Source organism: Manis pentadactyla, chromosome 4, assembly GCF_030020395.1.
Source record: "Manis pentadactyla isolate mManPen7 chromosome 4, mManPen7.hap1, whole genome shotgun sequence".
NCBI classification, from domain to species: domain Eukaryota; kingdom Metazoa; phylum Chordata; class Mammalia; order Pholidota; family Manidae; genus Manis; species Manis pentadactyla.
The window spans coordinates 141,734,266-141,747,444 of record NC_080022.1 but is presented as its reverse complement, the minus strand read 5'-3'; the positions used below and the strand labels follow the sequence as shown (position 1 = coordinate 141,747,444).

The 13,179-nt window shown below is 38.6% G+C and overlaps 1 protein-coding gene across 1 annotated transcript in view; it reads left to right on the top strand.

Moving 5' to 3' along the window:
• The window catches only part of VPS53 (VPS53 subunit of GARP complex), a 163,977-nt gene that overhangs the window by 1,317 nt on the left and 149,481 nt on the right, over positions 1–13,179 (top strand). Inside the window, exons 2-4 of the mRNA XM_036906231.2 lie at positions 719–799; positions 8,758–8,807; positions 10,274–10,340. Coding sequence (XP_036762126.1) covers positions 719–799; positions 8,758–8,807; positions 10,274–10,340 — 198 coding nt within the window. The remainder of the gene's footprint in view (positions 1–718; positions 800–8,757; positions 8,808–10,273; positions 10,341–13,179) is intronic.

Below are 13,179 nucleotides of genomic sequence, written 5' to 3'. Positions count from 1 at the left end.
AGAGCACATTTTTGCTATTTCTTAATATGATTGAGTTCTAGCATAGGTTTATCTAAAAAGCAGACACCAGGAAAAAAAATTTGCTTCCCAGAAAAACTATCCTGAACTGGTAAAATCCAGTATCCAGTACCCAGGGATCACAAGACTGCTTTATAATCCACCTTGTTACATGTTCTTCAAGTTGCAACTATTGAAGGGAGTTACCTGTATTTCTCAGAAGGCAGCATTCTTTCTTTTGCTAAAGAAATGGACAGTTCCTGAATGCCAGCTCTCCATTTCCTGACATGGTCTGAAGCATAAAAATTCCTTCAGTGCATAATGAATTCTACTGCTGAGACATCATCGAGATGTAGTGCATAAATCTGTTACCAAGACTTGCTTTAATATAACCATGTCATCAGCTGCTTTAATCTGACAGTGCACAGTGCCTGCTTATTTTTTCTTGTCCTTGGGATTTTGTTGATGCCTGTGGAACTTTTTCACTGTTACACGTTTTGCTAGTGGCGCCAATATATTAAAATTACAGAAGTTGGTGAAAATTAAAGATTTGCTTAAACAAATATTTTATTGAGCATCTGTTGTGTGTTAAGCCTTATAAAATGAAAAAATATGTGGTTTTTGCCTTCAAAAATTTTACCACCCAGTAGGGAAGAAAAAAATAATACATAAAACAAGACAGAAAGGTGCCAGTTATTTTTAATCCCTTGTCCTTGTATAGGTATTTCCAAGCCAGGATCCTCTAGATCGAGCAGATTTCAATGCTGTGGAGTATATCAATACCCTGTTCCCAACAGAGCAAGTAAGTATAGAGTTTCCTTGATTTCAGAGGCTTCTGGCTTATCCTGAATGTTAAGACTGCTGTGTTATACTACATAAGCTAGGGTGTGCCTCGATAAACAAGTGAGAGTTAAATTCAAATCAAACTCCATTGTAAAAAAGGTGGTGGGGTAGTTAGCTAATACCAAATACTGTCGTTGCATGAGAGTGGGATTCTTTGTATTGGGACCATATTGTTGGAGATTGTACCCTTAGGTTGTAGGGTCCTCTCAAATTTTCTGTAGTAAATTCAGGAGTGGAAAGAATTTTTAAAAATTTGATGGGGAAGAATGGGAGTGAGGTGGGTAAGATAAGCCTTGAATCATAAAGCTACTTTAACTGCTATTTTTTTCAAGATGTAAATTTTTGGACTTTATGTTTTATATTGCTTTGTTGGGTGATTTGCCAACCAACAAAATCGTGTACAGGTGGGTTTTTTCTTAATAAAATTAATTTTGGGTGTTAAGGTGAGAAGTAGACCAGAATTAAAAGCAGCAGACTTGGAAAAAGGTCAGCTAGAGATCTGGTATGTTTTTCATTTTTAAGTCTGCAAACATTCCTGGGCACCTGTCAGGTGTTGTCATTCACTGTGCCAGGCACTGGGGATACAAAGGTGAATAAAACCCAGTCCATGACCTTGAAGTGCACATAATCAAGTTCAGGGACACACTGGTGAATGCTGTAGGAGAAGTATATAACAGTGTAGTGAAGAGCAAAAGAATAGTTCTTTCTAGGAGAACCTTAGAGAGGAGGCAGCCCTCTGCCAAGTCTTAACAGATTCATTCCTTCATTTAGTCAAACTCAGCAATCATTTATTAAATGTCTACTAAGTGCCAGGCACTGTCTAGAAACTGGGGAGAAATGGTAAATATAACAGGAAAGTTCCTGGTCTCATGGGGTCTAGTGTGGGAAGAAGACAATAACCAAATCAACAAATAAGTAAACAAGAAATTATTAAGTATGGTTGATGCTATGATAGAAAACAGGTGCAGTGATAGAGCATGACAGCATCATGGAGCTCCTTTAGATAGGTGGTCAGGAAGGTGTCCCCGAGGTACCTAACCTTTAAGCTGAGTCCTGATTCTTATGAAGGAACCAGGCTTATGGCAATCTGACAGAACACAATTCTAGGCAGAATGAATCTCTAGGCAAATCTTCCAGAATATCAGGGGAAAGAAGTCTGATGTAAACACAGGGCAAAGGCTTAGAGACGGGAAACACTGTTCACAGCATAGCCTGGTAGGAGATGAGGCTGAAGGGGGAGGGAGAGCAAAGATCCTGAAGGAACTCTGTCCTCTAGGCTTGTGCCTCTCAGAGAAATATTTCCCATACAACCAGTTTTCACTGGGCTAAAATTTAAGCCTGTACCCCCAAAATATGTACATATCCTAGGACCATTCTTAAATAAATTAGGTTTTAGTAGCATTGGCAGTATCAATAAATAATAAAAATAGAGGTTTGAATATTTTCTTCTTATACCTTCATGGGTATTATTGCAAACCCATGAGTAGGCCACACCCTACTCTGGAGACTGCTATCCAGTCAGTGGGTGTTTATTGAGACTTTTGACAAGGGAATGACTGAATCAGATTCACATTTTTTAAATTCCATCTGGCAGCAATGTGGGGCATGAACTGGGGGAGGCAGAAATGGAGGCAGGAAGACCATTAGCCGGCTACTGGGATAGATCACATAAGAGGCATGATGAGACGGGGAAGGCAGTACAGCATGGAGAAGACAATTAATGACTCCATAACATCTTACCATGCTGATAGACAGTGACTGCAAGAGAGGGGGTGAGGACTTGATAATGTGGGTGAATGCTGAAACCACTGTGTTATGTGAAGCCATCATCAGATTGTATATCAAAGTGGCATGGTGAGAGCCTGAGTGAAGACTGGGGTGGCGAGAGCAAAGTCTAAAAGCTGTTTAGGGGACACAAGTCACAGAACTTGGTGTTTGAAGGGATGTAGAACTAAAATTCACTCATTTACTCAGCAAAAAGCACCTCCTCTGTCTAGCTGTGTAAGAAATTTGGTGCTAGAGGGGTGGATAAGGACAGACATATATGGTCCTTACCAACATAGAGCTTCTAGTCTACCTTAATAGGTAATAATTACACCATTAACAGGTTATAAGTAAATTATTATGACCTCACAATGACTTGTATAATTATTAAAATTATTATTTGTTACTTGCTCTCTAGAGAGTCCTCACTTCTACAACTATAATAATAGTTAACATTTATGTGATGCATACTATGCACCAGGTACCATTCTAAACACTTAACGGTGATAAATTCTTTACTTTGTTAACACACTTGTTTTATGATGAGAACAGTGAGACACTGAGAGAGAAAGATTGCTCACTTAAATGTGATAGCATTGCTGTGGAGGAAGCACACAGCGCAGCACACGGGGATCCAAGAAGGCTTCCCAGAGGGAATGGCACGTAAGCTGCACATTATATATCAAATGAAGGATTTTGAACTTTTTTTTCTCGACTGGCATACTGGTTGATATTAGCACCTTTACCCTAATTGGGAATAAGAAGGAAGAGCAGGTTTCAGTGGTAAGTAGGGTAGGAACAGGGTGTGAGGGTGAGCTCAGTTTTGAACATCTTCGGGCCATCCAGGTGGAAATACGTGTGTAGTTGGATATTTGAGTCTGGAGCTCATAATCCCCACAACTGTTAATATCCTGGCATATATCTTCCAAACTTTTTCTGATGGACATGTTAATTTTTAAAATAAAGTTGGAAAAAATGGTCTCATACTGTGTGATTGTTTTTTATGAGACTTGACAGATAGCTTTTAGATGTCGCATTTTTCTATGAAAGGGGAATTCTAGAGATTAGCTGGAGATAGAAATTTTACTCATGACAATATTTCATTATCCCACCTTATCAAGAAAAATGCTGACTCACCAAAGCAAAAATAAGTGTTAGACTTGAAAATTAAAAGGAAAGCACTAGATTCTCCCTTCTTGCTGATATGTTTTTGTATGTATTTTGCTTTTAGAGTACAGAAGACATTTGTTGTTCTACACATTCAGTCATATGTATTGCCTAATTGTGCCCCAATGTACATAATAATGTGTAGTGAGGTTACTTAGGTAACTCATAAAATTTATGTCAGATGGTTACCTTTATTTCCCCAATCCCAGATTTATACTTAGTTTATCATCTTCAACCCAGATTCCCAGGGACCTTAATGAAAAGGCAATAGAACGTAGTGGTTTTTCATTTCTTTCAACTATTGCTAGGTTTTGGGCAGAACCCATCTGTGTAGGCTCACAGACCTGTAGTAAATACTTGTGAATTATAAATTTAGAAGATTTAAAATAGATGTCAGTATATCAAGAATCAATTTAGCGTCTCTCTAAAGAGGAGGGTGTGTATGTGTTTCTGTTGAGTGGCAACTACCTGTATGTCTGTGGTTGCCTAGAGGCAGGAGTGTGGACTGGCACAGATCCCCAGGGGTGTCTAACTGACCGAGTCCATGAGGGAGGAGTTCAAGTTTCGTATTTAACGGGGCTCCCTGGGTCACAAGTAGCCAGGTTTGGTAACAACGATCTGGAAAATCGTTCTAGTCTCCTAGTAGGAATCTGAAGGTTAATCATGTGTCATGTTTTCATTAAAGGTCTGATTAGGAGAAACTAGGCAAAATTTATTTGAAAAACTAATATAAAACTAATGTAATTAAGAACTTTGAAAGAAGAGTCATATGGAGCTGCTTATAAATAATTTTTAGTGACCTCTAAAATGTTCTAGGTCTGTGTTTTTACGTGAAAAAAAAATGGATGCCAAATTGTTTATCATCGCACTTTAATTTCTTTAAAAAGCCATACATTTGCACAGAAGGAAGAGAGAGTAGAAGGCAATATACCAATATGCTAATGATGATTATACTCTGCTTGGGGTGTGGGTGATTTTATGTATTTTCTGTAGTCAGCAAGAATTGCCATTAGAATCAGGAAATCCTTTTCAATAGTTGAAAAATTTTTTAATGATAAAAACTGTACAATCTCATTATAACTAAGCCAGGTAAGTGATTCTCAGGGAGGAGATGTATCACTTTAACCCAGGGTAGCCAATCTGGATACCTACGGGGTGTTTTCCCAACTCCAGGAGGGGCCCCCACCCCAGTGAGACTTACTGCCAGAGCCAGGTGCTGACCAGAAAGCAAAGAGAGTCAGAATCTCTTGGGTGTGTTGGCAGGCAGGAAAATTAGGTCGAGAGCCTTCATATCAGAGGTAGCATGATAGAGTAAGAAAGAGCAGAGCCCAGGAATCAGACAAACCCAGCCGAATCCAGGAGTGCTGAATGTTACATCCACGACCTTGGACAAAGCGTCCATCCTTCAGCGTCCTTCAGTTTCCCATTCTTTACACTCTTCACACTGAAGAGGAAAATTGTATTCCTCACGTGGTTAAGGGGATTAAGGCAATTTCTATAAAATGTCTGGAAGAGTATTGCATAACAGATTCATATTCAATGTTAGCATCTTTTCTCTTTTGCTTCTGCAACAGAAAATCTGGAAGATAAAGGGGAAGTGGTGATCTGTGGATCCATCTAACATGGAATCAAGCATTATAATTTTAGGACATTTCTTTCTGGCCTTTTAACCACTATCCGTGGGGTCCCTGATATTTTTAAGTGTTATCCCCTTGTTAGCATGTTATTATAAGTGATCTTTGTTGTTACAGAACTTCCTCCCCCAACATCTTTAATGACAGCATAAAAGTCAATTAAGTATGGCCTGATTTATTTAACTTTGCTACTGACGGCCATTTAGGTTGTTCCCAGGTTTTTGTCCTTGTAAATGCAGTTAAACCTCTGAAGGCATAAATATTTTAAATTGCTCTTAGAAAAATTGTTATGGCTTAAGCAAGACTTTCATATCTAAGGAATACTAAATTTAAAATTTAAGAAATTCTTACGGGCCCACCAAAAATCAATATTTACTGGTATGGGATGACCTCCCAGTTATATTGTTAAGCATGATGCAAGGACAATGTCCATTAGATAAGAAAGGGGTGTGAGTTATGGGTGTGCTGTAAATACACAGACTATCTCTGAGAAGGTACAAAAGAATCTGGCTCAGAGCCATTGCTGTGAGGGAGAACTGGCGAGGGGGGACAGGCTCCCACACTGGGGAGAGGAAGCCTCATTTTTCACCATTTACCCTGCTCTACTGTTTGAATTTTAGGTCATGTACCTGTTTTACCAATTTTAAATAGATTACAATTTTTTTATTTTGACAAAATTTCCCATTTTCAGAAAAGATACAGGAATAATACAAAGAGTTCATGACGACCCTTCACCCAGACCACCCAAATGTTAACACTTTTTTTTGCAGTATGAGCCCACTGGTTTATTTTTATTTTTATTTTTTTTTTAATTTTGATATCGTTGATGTACAATTACTTGCACAACATTATGGCTACTAGACTCCCTGTATTTTCAAGTCACCCCCACATACCCTATTACAGTCACTGTCCATCAATGTAGTGAGATGCTATAGAATCATTATGTGTCTTCTCTATACATACTGCCTTCCCCATGTCCCCAACCCCCTACATTATGTGTGCTAATCATAATGCCCCATTTTCCCCCTTATCCCTCCCTTTCCACCCATCCTCCCCGGTTCCTTTCCCTTTGGTAACTGTTAGTCCATTCTTGGGTTCTGTGATTCTGTTGCTGTTTTGTTCCTTCAGTTTTTCTTTGTTCGTATACCCCACAGATGAGTGAAATCATTTGATACTTGTCATTCTCTGCCTGGCTTATTTCACTGAGCATAATACCCTCTAGCTCCATCCATGTTGTTGCAAATAGTAGGATTTGTTTTCTTCTTATGGCTGAATAATATCCCATTGTGTATATGTACCACATCTTCTTTATCCATTCATCTACTGATGGATACTTAGGTTGCTTCCATTTCTTGGCTATTGTAAATAGTGCTGCGATAAACATAGGGGTGCATCTGTCTTTTTCAAACTGGGCTGCTGCATTCTTAGGGTAAATTCCTAGGAGTGGAATTCCTGGGTCCAATGGTATTTCTATTTTGAGTTTTTGAGGAACCTCCATACTGCTTTCCACAATGGTTGAACTAGTTTACATTCCCACCAGCAGTGTAGGAGGGTTCCCCTTTCTCCACATCCTCACCAACATTTGTTGTCATTTGTCTTTTGGATGGTGGCCATCCTTACTGGTGTGAGGTGATATCTCTTTGTGGTTTTAATTTGCATTTCCCTGATGATCATGTTAACACTTTTTAAATCGTTTTCTTTAAATACCAAAAAAAAATTATTTTAAAGGAATGAGTTCCAGCAGAAATAGGCAAGGCAGGAACTATTAATCTCATTTTGTATATGAGAAAATGGGAACTCAGAGGATAAAATCAGCTTGCCCTCTAGACTTACAGAAAGTTTGTAGTGGCGGAGTTGTGCTAATCCAGGTCCTCCAGTTCAGCTCTTGTTACCATAATGATTTATACTCACTCTGGTTTTGAAGTGACTGACCTGACACGGATTCCTCAATTAAAATAACTTCTTTTCTCTGGCATTCACCTTTACCTCCAAGTCTGTTCTTGGATTTCTGAAAATTCCGAGTAAGCATTGGCTGTGTCAGAACAGTAGAGACATGAATAGCCCCGTATGACATCTCAAACACTTGTGACCTGGCTCTTCCCAGTCCCGCTCCTGGCAGGCTCCTGGCCTCTGCCTGCCAGCACAGGTTGCCAGTATTAACTTACAATTCTTGCATCACTCCCAGTTCCTTCTGAGGTAAAAGATCTGTTGAGGGAGAACGAAAGGAGGACTTAGAAAATTAGATTTTGAAAACTCAAGTTAAAATGATGCTGTAAAATTGTACTATCTCTTTTCCATTAGGGGGCACCGTTTCCTCATGTTTTCTGCTCGCCAAGGTTGGAAATGGTCCATTTGTTTTTATTGTCACTGTCTAAAAAATAAAAATAACTTTATTATCATTACAGTGGCAACACATAGTCAATATAGAGCAATTAGAAAATACTCATAGACAAAAAGGAGAAAAACTGAAAATCCCTCCTTTTCATAGATTACAACTACTGCTACTGATTTCATAGATTACGCTACTAGTATAGATTACACTACTAGTGTTTATCCTTCCAGACTTTTCTAAGCACCCATACACTTAGAAAATACAGAATTATTTACTTATTGAAGTGAACATTGTGGAGGGGTATACAGATCTTAAGTGTAAACCTGATGAGTTTTCACAAAGAATACAGCCATGTAACCACCACCGTCAAGAAATAAAACATTATTAAAACATCTCAGATGACCCCTCTTGCCTCCTCAGTCACTACGTCCCCCAGAGAAAACCACTATCCTGGCTTCAACGCAAAAGAATAGTTTCACTCATTTTTTAACTATATGAATGAAATAGTGCAGTATATGCTCTTATGTCTGGCTTTTTTTGGTATGTATAACATTAAAACATCAGTACGATTTATCCATGTTGTGTGTGTCATCATTCATTCATTTTTGTTGCTGTGTTTTGTTGTATGAATTTGTCATGATGCTATGTACCAAGGGTCAGCAAACTTTCTATAAAGGGCTAGATAGTAAATATTTAGGTTTTGTGGACCATTCAATCCCTGTTGTATCTATTTGACTCTACCTTTGTAGCTCAAAGGCAGCTGTAAATAATATGTAAGTCAATGGGCATGTTGTATTCCAATTAAACTTTATTTTCAAAAAAATAGGCTCTAGGCTGGATTTTGCAATAGTTGCCAACTTCCTATTGCTATACTCTTTTTTAAAAAGTAAAAATTGTATCATACTGTATGATTACATTGTTTGAGATGTCATAAATAGCCATTATAGCTCATCATTTCCCTGTAAAAGAGGAATTCCAGAAAGTGAAATAATAGCTGGCACTTTCCCTTCTTTATTGTAGTCTCTGGCAAACATAGATGAAGTTGTGAACAAAATCAGACTGAAAATAAGGTAAGTAATACTGTATGATTATTAATAATTAATGAAAAGTACATTGAAATCTCAAGTTTGCTGTATATGATGATTGTTAAAAAATAATTCTCTTACCTGGATTTCCACATGATTCTTGTGGCAAAGAACTAAATGCTTTGGTTAGTCTTCAATTACTTGAAAAAAAAAAAAGGAAGGAAGCCTAACAGGCTAGTTAAAACAGTTGGGTTATGAAAGGAGACAAAAGCATTTCTACTCTATTTTAATGGCTTTATTTCCTTATCAGATTTACTTTTTTTTTTTTGATTCCTAAAGCATAAATATGAAGATGGGCTTATATATGTATGCCTTGGCCACACACTAACTAACAGTATGTTAGGATCTGCTGGTCAACCTGGGGGTGGCTCAAGATGAAATATTGTGGTTAATACAGGATGTGATTATCTGGGATGGCCATCAACTATCCTTCCTGCCCAATAACCTTGTTCTGATTTAACCACATCTTGATTTCCAGTTTTGACACATAGTAGATACTCAATGTTTGTTCATTATAATTAATATGATAGTAGTTGATACCATTACTTCATGTATTTTGGGTTTGTTTTTTTTTTTTCTCTAACTTTTGTTGAGGTGAAGCCTTCATTTTGAATCCAGGAGACTTTTTTTTCCTTTGTAACCTTTGGGTCTTTCAGTGAAGACTTCTGCCACGAATGTATTGCTCAGCTGAGTACCTTGGAAGTGCAAAGGAGCATCTTCATTTTATGGTGGGCTTTAGCTATGATAATTCTAGCTGAGGCTGCTAAGTTGTCCAGGGTTTGCACAGAAAATGGAAATTCTCTGGTGATTCAAAAATCACTTGCAAAACACTTATTTTCTATTTTTTCCCACCATACCTTTAACAGATTCTTCAAATGAAAAATGAAATTGACTGATGTAAATATCTCTGATTGAATTGCTGTTAAATGTCCCCTGTTGAGCTGCAAGGGGAAGAGGAACTGGAGGGCACAGATCTGCCTCCTTCCTACACAGAATGCCCAGTCAGGGCTCAGAGAGCAAAGCACTAATCTCGTATCCCACCTTGGCTCCTTTTCCCTTTTAACATTCCCAAGGAAGTTACTGACGATTTTGTGGGGGTAATTTAAATCTTCTGGCTTGTTCCCATAACATTTCAGGAACTTTGCCATTCCTGGTTTACTCCATGAAAAATACTAAAAACTATATTGGTCCTTTTGGACAGCTCTGAATATTAAGTAAAAATAACATTTTGAAAAACAAAGGTAACTTTTACAATGGGCTTGGCTGCTCATAACTACTATTGCTGCTGGGTCTACGGCCTCAGCCTTCCTTCTGTCATTCAAACTTGTCTGGTGTTCTGAACAAGTAGGCTCAGTCTGTAGAAGTTGATGGATGCATTACTAACTTTTTTCTTCTGGTCAGCCTAGAAGAGAGATGTTTTAATGATTTGCACCCTTGAACTATTTTGCTAGGAGACTGGATGACAATATTCGAACTGTTGTAAGAGGTCAAACAAATGTGGGGCAGGATGGCAGGCAAGTAAGTAACCTGTCCCTCCATATTTATTATATTGCCCTGATTTCTTCAACACCCAACTGACCAATGTGTGATCCGCCTGTTTGCAGAGCACTTTCTTATTGACCTGTTCCATACACAGCAGGAAACTTGCCTGACTTATCCCACTAGTAGCAGGGGCAGGCTTCCCATAGCAGCCATGAGCTCTCAGTCAAGGTCTCTTGGATCAGGAGCATATATTGTTAATATACCTCACTTAGGGCCAGGGGCATGTAAGCTGAAATGAGAAAAATGAGTTTCCTTGTCTTTCTCCTTAGTGTAGATGTCTCTCGTGCCCTCCTTTGTTTTGTGTACTGTGGCTAAATAAGTTTGCTACTTTTTTTTTTTTTTATTTTTTATTTTTTGTGAGGGCATCTCTCATATTTATTGATCAAATGGTTGTTAACGACAATAAAATTCTGTATAGGGGAGTCAATGCTCAATGCACAATCATTATTCCACCCCAAGCCTAATTTTTGTCACTCTCCAATCTTCTGAGGCATAACAAACAAGTTTTTACATGTAGAACAAATTCTTACATAATGAATAAGTTACATAGTGAACAGTACAAGGGCAGTCATCACAGAAACTTTCGGTTTTGCTCATGCATTATGAACTATAAACAGTCAGTTCAAATATGAATACTCATTTGGTTTTTATACTTGATTTATATGTGGATACCACATTTCTCTCTTTATTATTATTATTTTTAATAAAATGCTGAAGTGGTAGGTAGATACAAGATAAAGGTAGAAAACATAGTTTAGTGTTGTAAGAGAGCACATGTAGATGATCAGGTGTGTGCCTGTAGACTATGTGTTAATCCAAGCTAGACCAGGGCAATAAAACATCCACATATGCAGAAGATTTCTCTCAGAACGGGGGGGTGAGGTTCTAAGCCTCACCTCTGTTGATCCCCAATTTCTCACCTGATGGCCCCCCTGCGACTGTGCCTGTCTTAGGTTGTTCCTCCCGTGAGGAATCTTACCCGTCTCTGGCTAACCAGTCATCTTCCGGGGCCATACAGGGAAATGTGAAGTTGGTAAGTGAGAGAGAAGCCTTATTGTTTGAAAAAGTTAGCTTTTTACTTCTTTGCATATTTATGCCCTGTGGCTTCTATGCCCAGCATTTGTCTTGAGGTATCTTTACCACTTGGAAGAATTATGATACTCGGTAAATTTGATATGAGGCACGAATTCTATTTAAGGTTGTAATTAGGAAGGAAGAAGAAAAGCTATAGAAGTAGCAGGCAGAAGAAAACATGGGAAGATTGATTATTTCTTTGATATATCTTCTTGTAGAGTAACTTCAGCATGTATAGGTTTTAAGCTACTACTTAAATTGCACACACACATTAACATAATAGGAGTATAGTTACATAACCAAAGCATATCTGTAATTACCAGCCATCTGCAGTGAAACCAAGAAAACCAGTTAGGCACCTTAGGCATTTGTGAAAACTTATCTATGATATGGTGGATATTGTCCAAATGAACTTGAACAGTCAGAGAGAAATCAGACAAATTAAAACAACCCATTCCTGGGGACTGTTCACATGCCATATGTTCTTTTAACAATAAATAGTTTGTAGTTGTAAGACTTTGGAGCGCTACAATTTGCACTTCTCCAAATTCTTGGTTGAGTTCCAACAGTATAGATCTAGTCCAATTTTGTTGTTTTACTGTATGCACAGGCCAGCTTAGATATCTCCTTCCTCATTCCCATGGCAAGTCCAGGAACTGGTGGGATGAGTGCATCTACAGCTGTAGCAGTGCGTGGATCTTTGTTGGGGTTTTTTGACGATCATCTTCTGGCATGAGTCTTCCAGAGAGTGCAGATGTTGGAAGTTCTTTTTCACATCGTATGTTAGTTCATTTTCGGGGTAGCCCAATTAGGCTTTGATCCTCTGTATAAACACAAACAGACCCTTTGCCTACACTTTTATATGCCCTTTATACCCTTGTGTAGAACTCGTTGGAGGTTACCACACAGGAACTGCCCTTTTTTTTTTTTTTTTTTTTTTTGCTATCACTAATCTATACTTACATGACGAATATTATGTTTACTAGGCTCTCCCCTATACCAGGTCTCCCCTATAAACCCCTTTACAGTCACTGTCCATCAGCATAGCAAAATGTTGTAGAATCACTACTTGCCTTCTCTGTGTTGTACAGCCCTCCCTTTTCTCCTACCCCCCCATGCATGTCAATCTTAATACCCCCCTGCTTCTCCCCCCCTTATCCCTCCCTACCCACCCATCCTCCCCAGTCCCTTTCCCTTTGGTACCTGTTAGTCCATTCTTGAGTTCTGTGATTCTGCTGCTGTTTTGTTCCTTCAGTTTTTCCTTTGTTCTTATATTCCACAGATAAGTGAAATCATTTGGTATTTCTCTTTCTCCGCTTGGCTTGTTTCACTGAGCATAATACCCTCCAGCTCCATCCATGTTGCTGCAAATGATTGGATTTGCCCTTTTCTTATGGCTGAGTAGTATTCCATTGTGTATATGTACCACATCTTCTTTATCCATTCATCTATTGATGGACATTTAGGTTGCTTCCAATTCTTGGCTATTGTAAATAGTGCTGCAATAAACATAGGGGTGCATCTGTCTTTCTCAAACTTGATTGCTGCATTCTTAGGGTAAATTCCTAGGAGTGGAATTCCTGGGTCAAATGGTAAGTCTGTTTTGAGCATTTTGATGTACCTCCATACTGCTTTCCACAATGGTTGAACTAACTTACATTCCCACCAGCAGTGTAGGAGGGTTCCCCTTTCTCCACAGCCTCGCCAACATTTGTTGTTGTTTGTCTTTTGGATGGCAGCC